Source organism: Notolepis coatsorum, assembly GCF_963971535.1.
Source record: "Notolepis coatsorum genome assembly, chromosome: 7".
NCBI lineage: Eukaryota > Metazoa > Chordata > Actinopteri > Aulopiformes > Paralepididae > Notolepis > Notolepis coatsorum.
Window position 1 is genome coordinate 79,988,944 of NC_140171.1, and position 21,873 is coordinate 80,010,816.

Here is a 21,873-nt window from a genome sequence, read left to right on the forward strand (position 1 = left end):
GCCTTAGCTAACGTGCTAGCTTGTCATCGTCAACATGGTGTGGCAGCTTGCTAACCTGATCTATGGCGTGATGATAACAGAGATCAGAAGGACTGAGCTAAGATCAAACGTGTAGGTTCGGTGTATATTTTTTGATCGACTATTTTGTTGTGAAGCCAGGCAGCCGAGTGCAGCTTGAATTCATCTTGATGGCACTAACATGTAAACATGATTAAATTAAAGTGACATGTGGCTAGTCAACCTAGTGCTCTCTCTGTATACAGTAGGTGTAGATTGAATCCAATATAATAATAATAATACATCAGATTTATATAGCGCTTTTCCAAATGCTCAAAGACACTTTACACATACAATACAATACAATTTTAGTAGAGAGAAAAATAAAACAAATAATATAAAAATGTGAGAGAGGAAGGAGTTCATGGGTTGAACGCAAGGGTAAAAAGGTTGGTTTTGATCAATTCTTTTTTTAATTATGAGTGTCTCAAACGGATATGGCTGGCCAGGGGTGTTCCAGATGGTGGGGGCAGCTGCAGCGAAGGCCCTGTCGCCCAGTTCCGGAGCTTAGTTCTGATGGGTTGGAGGAGGTTAGCATCTGCGGACCTGAGGCAGCGGGTAGGCGTGTGGTGGAAAAGGAGGTCAGAGAGGTGTTGACTGAAAAATCCTGGATGGGGCGTGTCACGGAATTTCGGCCAATAATGATTAGTTCAGATTTGTCAGTTGAGTTTTAGAACGTTTTTTTGCATCCATATTTTTATCGGAGGCCATGTTTGCGGAGGATCTGTCCAAGTGGTAAGATGTAGAGGATGAACAGTACGGGACCAAGTACTGAACCCTGGTGGATACCGTGGGGGACTGGGGCAATGGGGGATTTGGAGTTATTGATGTAGATTAATTGGTGTCTGTCAGAGATATATGATTTGATCCAGGAGAGGGCAGTGCCGGTGATCTCAATGGTGGACTGGAGGCGTGATATGAGGATGGAGTGGGTAATGGTGGCGATGAGGATGGAGAGGGAACCAGAGTCAGCAGATAGAAGAATGTCATTGGTGACCTTTTAATAGAGCGGTTTCTGTGCTGTGTTTGGTGCGAAAGCCGGATTGGAAGGCTTCGTAGAGGTTATTGGATTCAAGGTGGGATGTTAACTGAGTGGCAACAGCTCGTTTTAAAAACATTTTACAGAAATGGGAGGTTGGAGATGGGGCGGAAGTTGTTGAGGGTGTCAGGGTTTAGTCCGGGTTTTTTAGTAGAGGGGTAATGGCAGCGAGTTTCATGGTGGTGGGGACAAGGCCAGTGGACAGGAGTTTGACAGTAGGGATCAGGGGAGAGAGTGAGGGGTGGCAGGCCTTGCCTAAGGAGGAGGGGATGGGGTCCAGGATGCAGGTTGAAGATTTCATGCCAGTCATGATGGTGGATGGTGGATGCTGTGATTTATAAATATTATCTCTCCTCCTTTCTGAAGACTGTCATCATGGACAAGATTTTGGAGGCCCTTGTCAGCTCCAACCACACTGTTCCGGTGAAGAAGGCCATTGTGAAGAAGGTCGTGGAGGCAGCGGAAAAAGAGGTGACGGAGGAACAGTGCCAGGCTCTGTATACTCTCACAGCCCGCCTCATTTTACTGAGTGAAGAAGCTTTTCAGAAACAGGTGGGCTTCCAGGTCCTGGAGGCTTACGCACGCTACCACCGCCCAGAGTTTGAGCATTTCTTCAGTAAAAACTTTGTGCTTGGGCTGCTGCAGCAAGGCTACGGACAGCTGGACCGCAAAGACCCAGCCATAGTGGACTACATTCATTGCTGCCTGCGGCTGCTCATCAGTTGCCCCTCTGTCCTGGAGATCTTCAGTGTCATCCAGGTGGAGGTGTTAAGGATGGTGTGTGAGCGGCCCGACCCGGCCCTGTGTGCCCGTCTCAGCACCATGCTCTCTGACTTTGTGCAGTGCATCCCCAGGGACAAGTTTGCTGTCCTGTTCTGTCAGCAGCTGGTGAGGACCATTAGCTACTTCCACTGTCCTGCCAGCCAGGAGCGACAGCTGAGGGAGTACGTGGGTCAGGTGACCAAGGCCAGCACGCTGCTGCAGAACATCTGGAAGGCTGAGCCGACCACCCTGCTTCCCTCACTGCAGGAGGTCTTCGCCATCATCTCCTCCACCGGTGAGATGCCCTCTGGCTGGGAACAACACTTAAAGGATCATACCAGTGAGCACAGTTACAAAAATCTGCCAATCAAGGTGGCCTTATTTTTTCATATTCTTTTACTGTTACTAGGGGTGTAAAGGTACACGTATCCGTACCGAACCGTTTCAGTGTGTACCATACCGAGCGGCTGTGTAGTGTACCGAACGAATACAACGGTATGTTAACCACTAACGACTGCCCACCGAGGGCTGTTTTTTTCACAATCTTATTTTTATTTTTTATTTTTAACAAGTCTATTATTAATTTCAATATAGAATATTCGTTGACAGCCCTACAAGTACAATTAGTTACTGCACACTACATCACCCCTGAGTGGAACATGGAAAGCCAAACTTTCCCCCACTGTACCGAAAACCCGTACCGAACCTTGACTTCAAAACCGAGGTACGTACCGTACCGTGGTTTTTGTGTACCGTTACACCCCTAACTGTTACTGTTTTGAACTTATTATGCCGATTCACCACTTCCATAGGCTTCCTGTATCTGCAAATGTGTCTGAATCACCACATCAACTGAAGAGTCAACAGTCCACATCTGACTAAAATGGAAATTAAATGCACCCCAGATGTTAGCATGGCATTTTAGTCAGATGTGGTGAATCTTTTTGTGGGTTTATGTGGTGTTTAATTTTATTTATGTGGTGAATTGGCAGAAAACAACTACCACATTTTTCAGTAACAGTAAAAGAGTATGAAAAAAGAATGCCATCTGTATCAAGGCAAGAATGACTTGGAAACCACATGTCAAAAATACTGGTAATGGTCCTTTAAACCAGCTCTAACTTTTTCATGAGAATAAATAGCTTCTTTAGCAATCTATATCACACAGTGGGTCTGAACAAGAGAAAACCCAACTGCGTTGTATAAAACACTGTACAAATGACTAGGGGTGGGAATCGCCAGAGACCTCACGATACGATAATATCGCGATACTTGCGTCACGATACGATAGTATCGCTATACTAAATATATGGCGATACGCTGCGTATTGCGGGAAATATTTTTATCTTATTTATTTTGATCAAATTACATTTATTACCTTTTTTCAACTGCAAAGTAAAACTTTGTCAACATGTTTTATCTAATAAAATAAAGTTCAGTCTGTTCATCTCACTTCAATCATTTTTATTGCAGAACATGGTATTTTCAAGCAGACAGATGTAAACACTGTAATCTGTGTTGCATGTACCTGACAAAACTGAACTGTTTGTATTACAGTCATATATTACAGTCATATTCCAACTTAACTGAATGCACATGTGTGTGTGTGTGGACTACTGTACTATTACAGGTATTGAAATGAACAATGCAACTTCCTTTTTTTTATTAATAATTAAATATAGATACTTGGCGTCCCTGTATCGATACAGTATCGCCACGCAAAGTATCGCGATACTACTACGTATAGATTTCCCCCCCCCCATCCCTACAAATTACCCATGTAAGCTCTTCGGATGCCACACAATCTGGAAAAGGCTAGTCTAATTTCTAGAGCATAAAATGTGAATGACATAATGTAAAACTGTGCCCAGTGGTGCAGTAGTTACCTCTCACAGCCACAGGGTGGGTGTCGATCTTCCATAATGAAGTTTTAAAGGAAGGCAAGTTAGGCAACATTGCTAAACAAAGTAGGTTAGCCTACATCTAGTTTAGTTTATTAGGGTTTCCATTAGTTAATGCCATGACATCAGCTAGTTTTCCTTGGGTCCGACACGGATACATTCAGAATCTCAATCTAATGTAATCATGCCTTAGGTCAGCGTTTCCCAAACCTTTTTGGCCATGCACTCCTGTCCCAGGGAACAAAATTAACTTTTTGGTTTACCAGCCAAGGTGGCTGGTAGATAAAAAAAAAAAGAAAAAAAAGACCAGCCAGGCAGATTTTTTACCAGCCAAAAATTAGAAATAGCTTTTTAGTATATCGCCATGTGTTATTATTATTACTTACTATATACAGGGATCTACACTAACCTTTTCCGCAGGGAGCACATGTGCTCCTAAATAAAATAAAAATTAGGTGCACACAAAGAAATTTAGGAGCACAGTGAACATTTTTCAAGTAACAGAGTTTATTAACAAACTATTTATTACATGCATATTATACTGTGCGTGCGTGTGCATACTAAGGGTTAACATCTGTGCAATAGCACATATCACCAAAATCACACATTGGCCCATGCCTACTAGACACAAAGGATATCGGTTGTCAAGCTGCTTTTGTATGTTGTACTGTTGTCACAATACCAACATTTTGACTTTGATACAGATAGGAAAGGTAATGGAATATATTATTAGATGACAGAACATCTTTATCTTTATACAATTATTTAATTCATTATAATTTAAACGCTATTGAATAATAGTTACTCAATAGTAATTAATACAATTATTCTGTTACAGCTACTGAGCTATATACTATAGCTACTGTCCATCAATATCTTCCTTTTGAATGAAATAGGTTCAGGAGAGAGATGGAGAGAGGGAGAGGGAGAGAGAGAGAGCGACACACACACACTCGCACACAGATAGACGGAGAGACGGATTCTCAGCCCTCCCTTCCCTCACTATGCCTCCGAGCGTCCCCCGTGATTAGCGTTAGCAGCAGTAGTTAGCGTTAGCAGGTTAGCTTAGTTGGAGTACTCAGTTAGCAGATAACATTACAGTAGTTATTGTTTTTTAGCACAACGTGGGTATAACTGGCGAGGATGCAAAGCATGTTAGACAATTGGAACTGCTGCTCGCAGAGTTTTCGTTGCACATAGAAGCAGCGTGACTCGAGATGAGTTGTTACAGAGCTGATCCACGCTGCTCCGTGTCTATTATGAAATGACAATTGCGCAGTTGACACGCCCACTACGCAAGACTATTACTCGCACACTGTGCTCCTGAATGATTTTTCCGGTTCGCACAAATCTATTTTTAGAGGCCAATGCGAGTGAAATGCTCGCACTGTATAGCCCTGATATAATACTCTTAATATGCTCATATGGCTCCCAATTATTTTACACGCCAGAGTGGCTGAGTAGCCTCTGTAATTTACCAGCCAAAGACGAAATCTACACGCCATTGGCGTTTGGCGGGTGCTTATTTTGTTCCCTGCCTGTCACCTTAGATGGCTTAGGTGAAAATATAGGCTAAAACGTATCATTATTACTAGAGGTAATCCCACTTCTGAAATGTGTTCGCATAAAAAAGTTTATTTGAGGGATCAAGTTGGTGCCCTGAACCTCCTTTCTTCTGAAACTGTCGGTAAATAGAAATGCTGCATATAGGTGCAGCTCAATAAATTAGAATATCGTGGAAAAGTCTATATATTTAGCTGTATTGATGCAGTAATTTGTGCAAAAGGAGCACCAACCAAGTACTGAGTGAACATACATGAACATACTTTTCAGAAGGCCGACATTTCTATATACAAAAGAAAAATACATCTATATAAAGAAAATTATTGGTGATACAGAAGTTTGGGCTTTCATGAGCTGTAAGACATAATCATCAAAATTAAAGCAAATAAAGGCTTGAAATATTTCACTTTGTGTGTAATGAATCTATTATCTACAAGAGTTTCGCTTTTTGAATTGAATTACTGAAATAAAATAACTTTTCCACGATATTCTAATTTATCGAGCTGCACCTGTATATTTCCGTTTTATGATGTGTGGATTTCAGGATCATCAATTCTATGCCGATATTTCTGAAATTATATTTGACTGTATGAATTTATTTATAATAAAACACAAGATACTTGTGCCCTAATGATGAAGATCAACGCTCAATGAAGAAACCCACTCCTATTGCCAAAAGACTAAAATACTTATACTATGGAACTACACACTGTATTACATGGCCCATAACAGCCCCCAAACAGCATTACCAACTTCAACAGACTCGTTCCCTGTTGTGCGAGCTCCAGGTATTGACAATGCCAATGCTACATACCCTACCACATGGCCCCTAATACTGCAAACAATGACTAGATGGCTGGGAGGGTAAACCTCCATACGGAATAATTAGAACGTTTGCATTCACGCATACAGTACAACCCCTCCGATTAATGTGCAGTCAGGAGTCCAGTGCATATGCGAAAGGGGCTATACAGAATTATTTGCATAAACCAGTGTTAATCCCGCGACCCCATCCCGCCGTGCCCTTATCGCACACTACTTTTTTCAGTCCCAGGCTTGTTGGCACATGATTGAGTAGCCTGGAACTGTTACCTCTTTCATTCTGATTATTCATTATCATTGGCACATAGTATCCTTTAATTTGTGATGATTTTTTCAATTTTTGAGAGTGAATTGATTCCAACCATGACGGTTAAATAATTATATTAATGTTAAATAAATTAATAATAGTAATCCATAATCTAGTAAACCCTCATGAAAATAGCCTCCAGCATTGCTGGTCAGACATCGGAATTTAAACTGAACATAAATACAAGAGAACAGAACACACTGCTACTGGTACAATCGGGGAACAAAATTAACTTTTTGACTTACCAGCCATTTGGCTGGTAGATTTTAAAAACTACCAGCCAGGCAGATTTTTTACCAGCCAAAAATTAAAAATAGCGTTTTAGTATATCGCCATGTGTTATTATTACTATATAATACTCTCATATGCTATTTTCAATTAATATCATAAACAACATAAGGAATATTAGCATAATTTTGAGTGGACTGAAGGAATGAGTCAGCGTTAATAGTTTTAAATGCAAATAATTTATTGAAACATAGAAGTGGGGTCGGGGACACACACACTGTTTCAACTCACCACCACCCCCGCATCATATTGTAGTCTAGTCTGTCTTCAAACTTCCACTCCTCTCGAAACCTTTTTATATTTGAATATCAACATTATCTGTGCATCCTCAGTAATCCTCAGTTTACTACAATATACTCCTCTCCTGAGTCCTGACTAGTGACTTCATCGTCTTTCCAAACGCACGCACACACACAGAGAAAGGGAGAGTGCCCCCCCCCCCCCATTTCCCTTTCCCCAGTCCACACTGTCTGCTGTTCTCTATGGCTCTGCCGCTGATCAGGATTAGCTTGTTAGCTTACGCTAACATAACGTTCATTTCGGGCGATGTGGGCATAAAGGAATGGCGACGATGCAATGCATGTTAGATGCATTTGACCCGTTGTGAGAAGAAGAAAAAACCACAGACTTATTTCGGCTCGCAAAATAGGCGCACTGCTGTGTAGCTCTGCTCTCAGGGAACAAACTTAACTTTTTGACTTACCAGCCATTTGGCTGGTAGATTTTAAAAACTACCAGCCAGGCAGATTTTTTACCAGCCATTGGCGGTTGGCTGGTACTTATTTTGTTCCCTGGGTACAATGCCAGCCACCTTCTAATAGACTAAAAGTTTGACTACTTGAAATGCTCCCTGTGTTGATGATGATGATGATGATGATGATGATGAATAGTTTATTTTCGGTCTTTGTTTACAGATAAATCAAAAACACATGTGTGGACTTTCAAAAGGAAAAGAAAAAAAAGAAAAAAAAATCACAAATGTACATATTCAAAGTAAGCTCACACACAAAATCCAAACTCAATGACCGAAAAAGGAATAGGCTGAAGCACATGCTTATTTTTGCCTATCCTTTACAATTCTTAAAAACTAAATATACTTTAATATAAGAAAGAAAAACTTAAAATATGCTGCAAGATATAACCCTTTCAGTGCCAGCCATAACGTTGATTAATGTCCTTGATTTTTTTTTTTTTCCTTTTTTTCCCCTTTTTTTTAAAAAACCGATACCGATATTTTCCGATATCACATTTTAATGCCGATATCGGCCATCCCTAGTTAAGAGAGAAAAATAAATGTTTGATGTTTTACTCAACTGTACTCCTGAATTATTTTATCCTTCAGGGCCTTTTTAAATCTCCCCTGAGAAGTACACAACTTCAACCCGTCACTAAGACTATTCCACAATTTAACTCTCAAAATTGAAACGCATCTAGCTTTTACATTAGTTCTTACTTTTTTATATGTTTTAAGAATGCACAACCCTCTTAAATTATACTTTCCTTCTCTTGGTTGAAAGAGACATTGAATACAAGCCGGTAGGTTCTTACTCTTAGCACGAAAAATGATTATAAGGGCCAACGGTCCACTCTACTGGTTAAAGTTGCTTACTCGTGAGTAGTACGTTCATTGATAAAGAAAAATAATGTCCACAGCCGCTCCGGTGTAAAACAAAGATATCCAAATGGTTTATTTCTCTTCCACAGCGAAGTCTTTCTTTACAGAAGTGATCCTAAAGCTATTTTCCTAAATATTCACGTCACTACTACAAAGTAAGAAAACTGTATTTTAAGTCTCCAAAATCACAGCCAACTCGACACATGACAAAATTCCTCCACACCTGAAAGCTGTAAATCAACTTGCCGGCTCTTTCCACAGCAAAACGGTAGGCACGGCGTGACGGCACCTGGGTCTAGAAATGCAGGCTTCAATCTATGTTGTTTAGTCTATCTGTTCAGTACTGCGCAGCACTGTTTCAAGATGCACACTGACCTCTTAGGGGCCTTTCTCACTCAGGTATTGGGATCGAATCACCGCCCCGGGGCACAGTTTTGGGATGCGAAATGACGCTGATTCGTTTTACTCCCCGCTGAACGGGGCCAGTTGGATTAGGTGGTCTCGGAATCGGGCCGTGGGAGCGGGGGGCGTGACACACACAACGTCGTTACTGTCATGCTTGCTTGAATTTTGGGCCGATAAAACCACACTGGACAATACCCACAAAAACGATATTTATGGGCAATTTGAGAGTTCAGACCTCAACCAAAAACAAGCATGTGGAACCTCACAGCTCAGTGGATGAAAACATGAAGCCACATTACAAAGCACAGCACTTCTGGCTCGCATTAGGCCTGGCAATTTGTTTGCCATGCTATTTCTATACATTAGTTTCTTGTTTGAATGCATTTATTTCTATTAGACCAGTGGTGCCCAACCAGTCGGCCGTGGTCGACCAGTAGATCAATGACATGTAATATAATTGCCACGAGCGATGGGATGTTAGCTGCTGGACAGGCTAAGCTAACTAGCGTTAGCCGTTAGCTTAGCGTTAGCCATTGCTGTATACTATACTTTCTTGTTCGAATGCATTTATTTCTATTAGACCAGTGGTGCCCAACCAGTAGTCGACCAGTAGATCAATTTGGGGGGGGGGGGGGGGGGGGAGTTCGCACTCTGACCCGGAATGAGGACGGTACGGACCAGTACGGACAGAATGAGTGAGTGAGAAAGGCCCCTTCTTCTTCTTCTTATTTGAATTTCCGGCAGAGTAGACGCATCGTGGCGTATTACTGCCCTCCGCAATTATTTTTATGGGCTCTTCTTCTTCTCCTTCTTCTCCTTCTTCACCTTCTTTTTCTTCTTCTACTGGACCCCGTCATCAACTACATTGTCCATTGGAGTGCAGCTACTGCTGCTACTTCCTGTCTGAGCCCCCCTCCGCGGGACCCACCTTGCCCCCTGCTATCTTATCCTGGGCTGCTTTGTCCCTCGCAGCCCCCTCAGCCAATTCGCTATACACCACCTCCCAGTCCAGACCTTCCAATCCCAGATGTTGAACCGCTATCCTAACAATCATCTTCACCATCGCTGTTTTACCCTTAGCCTCTGCCATACCAGTACCTACCCCTGCCACGAAGGCCACAATACCTAATTTCTCCTCCCTTCCCCTCTCTCTTTCCACCTGCTCTACCCTCACTGCCAAATGCCCTCCTTCAACCCCCTGCACCCTTTCTTGGCTACCCTGCCCTGCCCTGCTAACCGCCCCAGCATACGTCAACTTACCCTCCCTTCTCTCTCTCCGATCCGCAACCTCCTTCATCATCACCTCGCACCCCCTAAACGCTACACTATGCTCCCCACCACAACTACGAGAGAGAATTGTTGAATATATATATAGATACACACATGTTCTAGAATGTTTGGTTATGACATCATACTGTGACATCACAAATGTTCTAGAATGTTTCATTATGACATCATACTGTGACATCACAAATGTTCTAGAATGTTCTATTATGACAAATAAGACTGTTCAATGACTTTATCTAAATCCAATAAATATTCCTAATGCCGTTTCAATTTAAGGTTATAAAAATAAACATATAAACATTCATATAATACAATAACCTAAATATATAGCTTTGGCTCCTCTACACCAGCCCCTCCAAGGTTTTTATGTAAACCATATCTACACATTTTAATGTGCAGGACTTTATGAATAATGGATTTGTCGATTCAAGGTAACTAGCTTTATTTATTATTTTAATAGCTATTTTCTGTAGTTTAATAATAGGATCTATATTTGTTTTATAAACATTCCCCCAGACCTCAATATGACATGTATGGCACCACAAGTGAAAAATACAATATATGCAAACATTTCTGGTTTAACAGCTCCCTTGTTTTGTACAGAATGCCAACAGATTTGGCTAATTTACCTTTGATATATTGTATATGTGGCTTCCAACAGAGTTTGTGATCTATAACCACACCTAAGAATTTTGTTTCATATACTCTTTCAATTTCGGTTCCATTTAAATTCAGTTTAATTTCACAGTCTGTAGGAACACCACCAAATAGCAAATACCATACATTTTGTTTTGTTTTCATTAAGAGACAACTTATTCCTATCAAACCATTTCTTTAACTTCTGTTTTCAATAATTCTTTTATGTCCTCCCCTGAACAAAGTAAATTAGTATCATCAGCAAACGTAACAATTTTCAAAATATTGTTGTTCACAGTGATCCTTATTTTAGTTTATTTTGGCAACATCTATTGATAAGTGGTCATTGCTGTTGTAGTTTTGCACTGTATTGACTTGCTTTAGATTGGAAAATGCATTCTAACTAACTAGTAACTACTGAGTTATCTTCTAATCATTCCAAACAAACTGCTGTTGCTGCTGGTGACATGAAACACATCACTTCCTGTGTGCCAGATGATATTCCTGAGAATGTCCTACCCAGGCAGACACCAGTGTTTAGAACAGCCAAGAACTGGGGCGGCTGGGTGGCGCAGCGGACTAAGCGCTCTTCACCAACGCGAGAGACACTGGTATCGAATCCGGCTGTCAGCATTGCCTCCGGCTTGGCCGGTCGTCATACTGGCTCAATTGGCAGAGTCAGCGGGAGGGAAGCCGGTGGGGAGGTATTCTGGTCGTTGTAAACAGCGACTCCTACAGGTCGGTCAGGGCGCCTGCACAGCGAGGGAGGAAGATGGCGAGGGTAGTGTGACCTCCCACACGTTACACCTCGCCAATGAGAGTCCGCGCTGGCAGGTGAAAAAAATGCTGCTGGCTGTCTCCTATGTCTCAGAGGAAGCATCTGATAGACTTCAGGGCTCCCTAGACCGACCAGTGGGGGGCACATGCGAGCAATGACCAGGAAGGGGAGGGGGGAATTGGCATAACGACTAAATTGGGATGGGAGAAAAACACAGAAATACAGGAGGAGAAAAAGTGGATAAAAAAAACAGCAAGTGTAAAAACATTCATGAACTGGTTATACGTAGAAGCACTACGTTTTATCACTTGGCGTTAGAGAGTGGCAAAATATACATTTATTTATATGAAAATATTTGAAATGATTACTTGAATAAATAATTGTAACGCAAGTGTTATTTATTGTGTGTGGATTGCAGACCCTTCCTTTGACCCGTCCATCGCCCTGGCCAGCCTGGTGCAGCATATTCCCCTCCAGATGATCACGGTGCTGATCAAGAGCCTCACCACGGACCAGAATGTGAAAGACGCCAGCATGACCCAGGCACTCTGCAGGTGCTGCTCACATTGCTAGTAGTACAACAGATTACATGTTGCAGTGTCTTTTTGACTCCCTGTTACTTCCAGTCTGCAATATAGACAAAGGAGTGGAAGGAGGTGGCTGGTGTTACATAGCACGGTAGCACACCAAATGGCTCCCAGTAACGTTTCATGTGAAATACACAGCTATTGTCATTAATTGGTAGATGGCAGCATTAAATAAGGGCATACATCAACATGTATATGAACATATGAACAAAATGTATCAGTATAGGTTACATAGTATACAAAGCTCCTTAGAAAAAAAATTGCAGTGTATATATAGGACATGTACCCCCAATAGTTTGTACTCCACAAGGACTCATATATATACCATCTATTAGAGGTGCCTCTGTCTATTTATAAAGGTATTATTCAGTCGGGCGGCTACGTGGCGTAGTGGGCAAGGCGCTCGCCACGAATGCGGAGACGCTGGGCTCGCCTGTTCGAGCCCAGCGCTCCACATTGCTTTCAGTTTAGCTGGTCGTTCATACTAATACACATTGGCCGTATTAGGGGGTGGGAAACTGATGGGTGGGGATCGGGCGTTGTGGACAGCGACTCCTACAGGTCGGTTGGTGCGCCTGCGCAGTAGAATCAGGAAGTGTTGGGGGCAGCGTGAGCCTCCCACGCGTTACTCCTCGCCACTGAGAGATTGAGCTGCGCAGGTGAAAAGATGCGACTGCTGTTACCTCAAGTACCGGAGGGGACTTGTGCTATGTATGACTTAAGGCCTCTGCATGCTACAGAAACTTCAAAGCAACTTCAACACAACATCGACAAAGCAACGGTGTTGCAGACACATTACCTTTATGCTTCTGCAAAATCAACGCGCAGCCTATGATGCAACAAAATGTACCCCGGATGTGCGGCTCGAGCGCGCCCAGCCCGCCTGAATACTTTGGGCAGCCGAAGGTGCGCACTCTAGCCATTACAAACGGATTTCCCTTCTCAACCATACATCGTTAGTATAATAATAGCCCTGTTTATGTTTGTTTTCGCTTGTGTTCTTGTATATAGTGTAATATAGTTATATCGCCACATCAACCCAGTCCATCCCCATTGTTTCCCCAATCTCCTTCCACGGATTCATCGTCATAATGCTATCCTTGTAGTCTTTAGACCCGCTATTATATAAATGTTGGTACTTTCGGACCTCCTCTGCAATACGTTCCTGCATTTGATTCATTTTAAAGAAACAATTAAACAAGTGTAATGAAACAATACACTAGCTATCGAGCTCCTGTCAGAAAGTTTTCTTTTGGTCTCGAGCTCCTGTCAGAAAGTTTTCTTTTGGTCTCGAGCCAGGAAAACACTAGAAGTGACAGACAGCCCCGCCCCCATTCACTACCAACCAATCACTGCTACGCAATACCAACGCAACGGGTCTTTAGATTAGATTTTGGACACAGGTACGCAACGTCCTCGCAACACAGTCTACAAGACTGTCTGCAACAAACGCGCTGAAATCGCGCCGATGTTGTGTTGAAGTTGCTTTGAATTTGCTGTAGCATGTAGAGGCCTTTAGTCCACATTGCAGCCGGCTTGTGGGAGGCAAGAAACAGCGTTCGTGACAGGGGAGGGTTGAATTGGATGATACGAAAATTGGGATGGGAGAAAATATATAGAAAATGGGAGAAAAAGTGGATAAAAAAAAAAGTATTATTCAATCATGACAGACATGACACAGGGTGTTCATGTTCACACACAAGGGATTACATTCACAGAAAAGGTCTAATGTCAAAGGCCTTTCGGAGCCAAAGTGCAGAGTGTATTTATCCAGTACAGTTCTCGTTTCAGGAGCATAGTTTGTCTCCCCCTTTACATCGATGTTTGATTGCTTCAAATCTCACATATGAGAGTGAACGTTTTTCCTTCAAAACATCTACAGCCACAGGATTACATGTTACATTGTTTCTGAAAGTACTGCAGTGTTCTGCAATCCAAGTTTTTAAAGGTCTGGTGGTCTTACCAATGTATGCCAGTCCACATGGGCATTTAAGCATGTATATGACATTAGTTTAGTTTCATCAACAAATCATCAACAAATGAGGCAGAACACACAGTGAATGTATCCATTTTTGTTTATTGCACTTGATTTCTTGCTGAAAAATAAATGCTATGTAGCTAAATGGCTCATGCAAGGTATAAAGATGGTGGCTTTCTGAGATTTTGAGCAGGATGTGGAGTGACTCATTCAACCTTTCTGATTGGTTGAAAATGGCCTTCATGTTTGAACTACATCGCCACCTACTGCTTTGGCATTGTACTACATGTATATAGTAGATGAGACAAAACGACGTCTAACTTAACTCTAACTTGCCTGCCAATACGCATCATTCTGAAAAGCTAAATGAAACTAAATGAAATGGCCCTAGTGTAACCACAGCCTGAGATTACACCTTTGATGGCTTGTTGGCAATGACCACATGTGTAGTTTCCAGATGGGACAGAGCTATGGAAATGCTCCTGAAACACAAATTGTACTGGATAGATGGATACATACATACACTTTGGCCCCTAAAGGCCTTAATGGGAACTTTGACATTAGTGTGTACACACCCTGTGTCATGTCTAATAATAATATTATTAATGTTGCTACTACTACTACTACTGTGTTTTCTTTGTAGGTTTTTTGTATACTGTATTTTTTATCTTTTTCTCCGCCTGATTTTCGATGCTTTTCTCCCCATCCCAATTTAGTCGTTATGCCAATTCCCCCCTACCTGGTTGTTGTGCACATGTTCCCCCTACTGGTCGGTACAAGGGAACCCTGAAGTCTACCACATGCTTCCTCCGACACATGCAGAGACAGCCAGCGGCTCTCTTTTCACCTGGCAGCGAGGACTCTCATTGGTGAAGTGTAACGTGTGGGAGGTCACGCTGCCTTCACCACTTCCTGCCTTTCGCTGAGCAGGCGCCCAGACCTGACCTGTAGGCGTCGCTGTCCACAACGCCAGATTCCCACCCACGACTTCCCTCCCGCTAACTCAGCCAAACGAGTTAGTATGACGATCGGTCCAAGCCGCAGGCAATGCTGACTCCGGGAGTCGAGACCGCAGACTCTTGCATTGGTGACGAGCGCAATCTCCGCTACGCCACCCGACCGCCTTTTTTTTGTATACTGTATTTTTAACCTATATTCATACATTTTGTACATATGGATCCTATGCTGCTATGTAATTAATGACGATGTACAACAGCTGTGTATGTCGCATAGGGGTGGGAATCGCCAGAGACCATACGATACTATCGCGATACTTGCGTCACAATACGATAGTATCGCAATACTAAATATATCGCGATATTTTTTTAAATTTAATTTATGATCTTTTTCAACTGCAAAGTAAAACTTTGTCAACATGTTTTATCTAATAAAATAAACTTCAGTCTGTTCATCTCACTTCAATAATTTTTATTGCAGAACATGGTATTTTCTCAAGCAGACAGATGTAAACAGTAAACACTGTAATCTGTGTTGCATGTACCTGACAAAACTGAACTGTTTGTATTAGTCATATTCCAACTTAACTGAATGCACATGTGTGTGTGTGTGGACTACTGTACTGTTACAGGTATTGAAATGAACAATGCAACTTCCTTATACAAAATATATATATTTTTTTAAATTTTAATGAATAATTAAATATCGATACTTGGCGTCCCTGTATCGATACAGTATCGCCACGCAAAGTATCGCGATACTACTACGTATCGATTTTTTCCCCCACCCCTAATGTCGCAATGTCTTTTGTTCTTTTCTTGTTTGAATACGGGTATTTAAGATGGCGGTTCTCTGAAATGAACAGAAGTCTGCGGAAGAGCCTTGCTGCTCAAAGCGTTACTGCAGAATAAAGATCCTTCAACGGGAGCTACTTGTTTGTATCTTAACCCTTTCTCTGCCACGCTTATATCTATCCTTGTAGCCAGTCTGCCAGCTCTATTTGTCTATGGAGATGTTCACCTACTTTGCAGGGCTATAACTTTTTAAACTGTATTGCTAAATTGACATTACTATGGCCCATTCAACATCGATTAGCTATCGTTCAGGGTGTAGGAACGTTTTACTTTTTCATTCACACATTCATACTAAAATACTGTCCAGAGTATAAATATGTTTTTATCGTTTTCTGCTGTATTTCATAGAACGTGAGATATAGGCACAAATGCATACATTAGATTATCAAATGCAGTTTGATACCGATCGACGGCAGATTAAAAATTTCAACTGTACATGATCCCAGACGTTATGACTCATCATCTGCTGGTGACCGGAGGGGGGGGGGGGGTCGTTTATAATGCAATGACCGACGTTAAATGTTTCATGTAGTATGGGTGATATATTGATCATAGCAGTTTGTATGGATAATAATAATCAAAAACGCTGAAACTCACTGCAGCTTCCTCGTAGCGATGGGGGATGATAATGGAGCAAAAAGATCGCTATTATGGGATGTTGATCTAGGCGAACCATTTCCGGGTTGTATAATACTATATACGTCCAAATAATGTTGTTTATCGAGTTATGGCAACGGATCGATTATCCAGTGTGTCCAGATGGAGTCCCGGCGAGCGATAGCGAGTGGCTGAACCGAATAGGGGAAACACCAAGCACTTCCGGTCCTTCCGGTTTTGGCACCTCGCCGATCGGCCACCAGGTGGCGATATTGAAGCGTTGGAGAGTTGAGTGGAGATCTACAGCACCCGTCAAGGATCTGTCGGTGAAATATGAATACCATGACAGAAATTTGAAATATTGATCTCAAAGACGCTGTAAAACGTCATTGGCAGATTGCGCATGACGAGGAATGACGTCGTAACACATCATCGGCGGCGAAAGGGTTAATGTAGCTTTTTTTTATCCAGCACCCGTCCTGGTGGGTATTTGCATGTGTGTTTACACATCTTCAGTGCCAGCCATGACTGCTGAAGTGCTTTTGAGCAAGGCAATGAACCTGCTAACTGCTCCAAGGGCACTGCTCCTGGACAAACCTAGACCATTAGTTTGGTGCAGACCTAGACCATTATCTTGGTGCAGACTTAGACCATTAGTTTGGTGCAGACCTAGACCATTCGTTTGGTGCAGACCTAAACCATTAGTTTGGTGCAGACCTAGACCATTAGTTTGGTGCAGACTTAGACCATTAGTTTGGTGCAGACCTAGACCATTAGTTTGGTGCAGACTTGGACCATAGGTTTGGTGCAGACTTGGACCATAGGTTTGGTGCAGACCTAGACCATTAGTTTGGTGCAGACCTAGACCATTAGTTTGGTGCAGACCTAGACCATTAGTTTGGTGCAGACCTAGACCATTAGTTTGGTGCAGACTTGGACCATAGGTTTGGTGCAGACTTGGACCATAGGTTTGGTGTCATTGGATAACGTACATTTTCACCATGAGGGAGATCCACTGATGCATCCTTCTGTGATTAAAAAAAAAATGCAGATAATGTCTCTCTACTTTAATTCCTGACATGACGTATAGCTCACAGTATTAGGTTTTAGTATCCAATACGGATCCACTATTTTAGCCAGGTATCGGTTTGATATCCGATAAGCATATCTTTATCGGTTCATCCCTAATAACTCCAATTAATTCCTCTTTTCCTCTGTCCCCTCCAGGATGATATTAAACCCTGTCTTGCCTGTCTTCCTCTGTGTCCTCCAGGATGATATTAAACCCTGTCTTGCCTGTCTTCCTCTGTCCTCCAGGATGATATTAAACCCTGTCTTTCCTGTCTTCCTCTGTCCCCTCTAGGATGATTGACTGGCTGTCTTGGCCTCTGGCACATCATGTTGACACTTGGGTCATTGCTCTGCTCAAGGGGCTGGCCGCCGTGCAGAAGTTCACCATCCTCATCGATGTTACTCTGCTCAAGATCGAGCTGGTTTGTACTGAGAATACCTCACTGTGATTTAACACATAGGGGACAAGTTCAAGTTCAAGTTCAAGTTCTTTAATAGTTGTCATACAGAAGTACAGAATACTTTCATACAAAATGCTTCTTACTGTTACACGTTGATATAATAACTTTATTTGTATAGCACTTTTATATATAGGTGAAAACCGCTCTGATTATCCCAATACTGGTCAAATAGATTCCTTACCTCAGATCAGATGTTCTCCAAAAAGATTATTCCAATTCCTGATCGCCATTCCAAATATTGATCGCGTTTATTGATCCAACGCTGGGTGGTCAAAAGACATATTCCACGCTGTTCTGATGGTGGGCAATGACTGGGATCGTCTCCGGTTACTTGCCTGACAAGTAAAATGTGGAATCCGGACTCTTTTTTTCCCCATGCTTTTCAATCAATCCAATCCAATGGGGTGCAGTACCATCCGGAGAGACGATAGGGGGCGGTATTTTCCCTGTTCGAGCTCAGACAGATCCCCACTGGTAACGTGAGGCTATATTGATGAAATATTAATGGAAATCGCTAATAAAAAAAACGATTAAACGACAAGATTTCTATTGACTAGATGACTAGTCTAGATGACTATTTAGTTGATGTAAAAATATTTATGAACCTTTTATGTGATGCTTGAATTTGTTGAGGGTGAGATGTAACATTATGCCTTTTGCATGTTACATTAAATACATAATTTGAGCTTCAAATGGTTACTATGTCCAATAACAATCTTGTAATATAAGATTATGTCAGCCATTTTATCTTTAATAGTTGTAAGGTGTACATTTGTCTTATTTTCATATTTCTAAGCTGTTATTTTATATTTAATAAGATAATATATCCCTGTATGCACGTTGCAGCCTGAGCTGTGATTGGTCTACTTTGTGGCGACTGACCGTGATAAAACCCTGTTCTAGACAGCTTGCCAGCTGTAAAAAAAAAAAAAAAAAAAAACACATGGTATATGTTTTACATTTTCATAAAAAAGAAAAAAAAAAAAAATGCGAGTCTCTGTACCACTGTTTGAAGCTAGAAAGCTACCTTAGAAGTTCATGTTTCACTGTTGTTGTTTACAATGGGCACAGCCTGCAATATTGCTTATGTACTCATGACTTTGAATTATGACTGTAGTGTATTTTCTTTTTAATTCCAGGTGTTGAATCGTCTGTGGTACCCCATTGTGCGGCAGGGTGCACTAGTTGTGCTCTCTCACATGCTGCTGAGTTTCCAGCACTCCCCCGAGGCCTTCCACTTGGTAATGTCTCTCTCTCGCTCTCTCTCTTTCTCTCGCTCGCTCATTTTCACCTCATACAGCCTTTTTATTGTATTGCTTGCCTAATCAGATTGACACGTGTTAGGATGACTATGATAATGCTTTGTACAAGTACCACGATTGTCTGCTCGACTACCTCGGCACTGTTATGCCTTGTGATTGGAAAATCACTATCAAATTATCAACACATTGAAATCTTACCTCACTTTTTTTCTTCTTACTCCACTGATCTTTCTGGAAAATATATTTTACATCCATTAGGATCATTGAGGATATAAACACAATAAAGCCAGAAAAGGCTTCTTTCCATTGTGGTCCTCTTTAACCCTTTCACTACCACACTACAGAAGGTTAACCTTTCACTACCACACTACAGAAGGTTAAGGGTGTAACCGTAACACCTGGACAAAGTGTTATGATGAATTGAAAATGGGGGACCCTGATGTAAACAAGACGAAAGTCTTTCTCTGGTCTGCATCCCCTTAACAATTGTATGTATTAAGCTGTACTGTACTGTACCCATTCTGCAATCTGTTAATAAACTTTTCAATCAATCAATCAAACCCTTTGTCATGTCGCAGTGAAAGGGTTATCCTTCTGTAGTGTCGCAGTGAAAGGGTTAACCATTTGGTAGTGTGGTAGTGAAATGGTTAAGCAGGGTGGCCGGGTGGCGCAGCGGTCTAAGCGTCTGCCCACCACCACAGAGACAGTGGGAGGGGGGGGGGGGGGGGGGGGGGGTAATTATAAATATATATATATTTTTTTTATGTTGTGGGACTTGTACAGCACTTTGTTCAACTTTGTCAGTGCTGTAAAGTTTTAAACCTTTTAAAATCTTAGACAAACTAAACACTTTGCTTCCATGAAATATTGTAAGCCGTCATTTGAGGCTTTATAAAAGCAGCACAATGAACACAAATCTGTCAGTGCCGAGTCCGACCTCATCTTAAATAACAAACCGCATTGCTTGTTGTAATTAACACATTCCCTGCCACGCTTATATCCATCAATGTTTGATCACTGCCACCAGTCTAAGCCTATGGAGATGTTTACCTTCTTTGCAGGGCTATAACTTTTTAAATTGTATTGCTAAATTGACATTACTATGGCCCATTCAACATCGATTATCTATCGTTCATGATGTATGAACGTTTAACTTTTTCATTCACAGGTTCATACGAAAATACCATCTAGAATATAAATGTTTTTATCGTTTTCTGCAGTAATTCCTAGAACGTGAGATATAGGCATACACGCATATATAGATTTATCAAATGCCGTTTGTTGGCGTTACACGCTATATTAAAAATTTCAACTGTACATTATCCTAAACGTTATGACTGATCATGCGCGGGTGAACGGGGGGGGGGGGGGGTCGTTTATAATTCCGTGATCGTCGGTAAATGCTTTATGTAGTATGGGTGATATATTGATCGGAGCAGTTTGCATGGATAATAATAAACAAACAGGCTGAAAGTAACGTCAGCGTCCTCTTACCGTTGGGCGATGAGACTGGAGCAAAAACATCCCACTTACTGTACTTTTCGCACTATAAGCCGCACCTGACTATAAGCCGCAGCAGCTAAATTGAATGATGTGTACATATATAAGCCGCACTGGACTATAAGCCGCATGTGTTTTAATGTTTAATTACCATATGTAATTAGCATTGGGACACAATACTGTCGGACAAATAACAAGAATTAACTCATTTACAAGTTGTATTAAGTTTAGCAAATAAGGGAACAGATAAATAACATTTCAATGCAGTCAAAAAAGCAATATTTAGATTTTTACATTTTCGGGTTTGGTCACGTCGAGTCACATATAAGCCGCACCGTTATATAAGCCGCAGGGTCGAAAAATTGGGGGAAAAGCCGCGGCTTATAGTCCGAAAAGTACGGTATTTGACGGCGATCGCCTAAATCCATTTCTGTTTTGTATAATCATAATACACGGCCAAATCGTATCGATTATTGCGTTATGGCAGCGATCGCTACACAGGGACGTGTGTATACAGTCCCGCAACAATAAGCGAGTGGCCGGACGCATTTCGGAGACTCACCGAGATCCAACCGGCCATTTCCGGTTTGGCAACTCGCCGATCATCCACCAGGGGGCAGTATTGAAGCGTTGCAGAGTTGTGCCGGCTCACACTGCATCAGACCAGGCTCCATGAGGGAAATATGAATACCATGGCGAAAAAATTAAATATGATCTCAATAACGTTGTACGCCATGATCTGTCAGAATTAGCATGACCTTGAAACACGTTGTATGACGTTTTTGGCGCAGGATGTGTTAACAAAGAGAGGCAGAGTTGATTTTGCACAAAAAAATCATATTTAAAATTTTTTTACATAATCAAATTTTATTTTCATATTCGAATCCCATGCCCATCGAACGAAGCTTCAAAGTATTTAAGACAGCCCTAGTCTCCGCCCTCCCAGAACGACGGTAGGGGGCAGAGCACGCAACGACCAGGTAGGGGATTGGGAATTGGCATAACGACTAACATTGGGATGGGAGAAAAACGGAAAAAGAAAGGGGGGAAAAAGAGAAAGTAAAAAAAAAAGGGTTAAGCAGGATTAACCAGACAATATGATAACTGACATCACAAACAACCTTGAAAAGATGCACTAAAGCAAAC

General features: G+C 41.8%; 1 protein-coding gene across 4 annotated transcripts in view; it reads left to right on the plus strand.

Annotated features, from left to right (window-relative positions):
- usp38 (ubiquitin specific peptidase 38) overlaps window positions 1-21,873 on the plus strand; it is a 31,448-nt gene that overhangs the window by 674 nt on the left and 8,901 nt on the right. For 3 of the 4 annotated variants that reach the window (XM_084318571.1, XM_084318572.1, XM_084318570.1), the window contains exons 2-5: window positions 1,463-2,198; window positions 11,879-12,014; window positions 17,797-17,926; window positions 19,105-19,206. In XM_084318571.1, the coding sequence (XP_084174697.1) occupies window positions 1,472-2,198; window positions 11,879-12,014; window positions 17,797-17,926; window positions 19,105-19,206 (1,095 nt within the window). In that variant the 5' untranslated portion in view covers window positions 1,463-1,471. The remainder of the gene's footprint in view (window positions 1-1,462; window positions 2,199-11,878; window positions 12,015-17,796; window positions 17,927-19,104; window positions 19,207-21,873) is intronic. The other variant, XM_084318573.1, reaches the window with a different exon arrangement.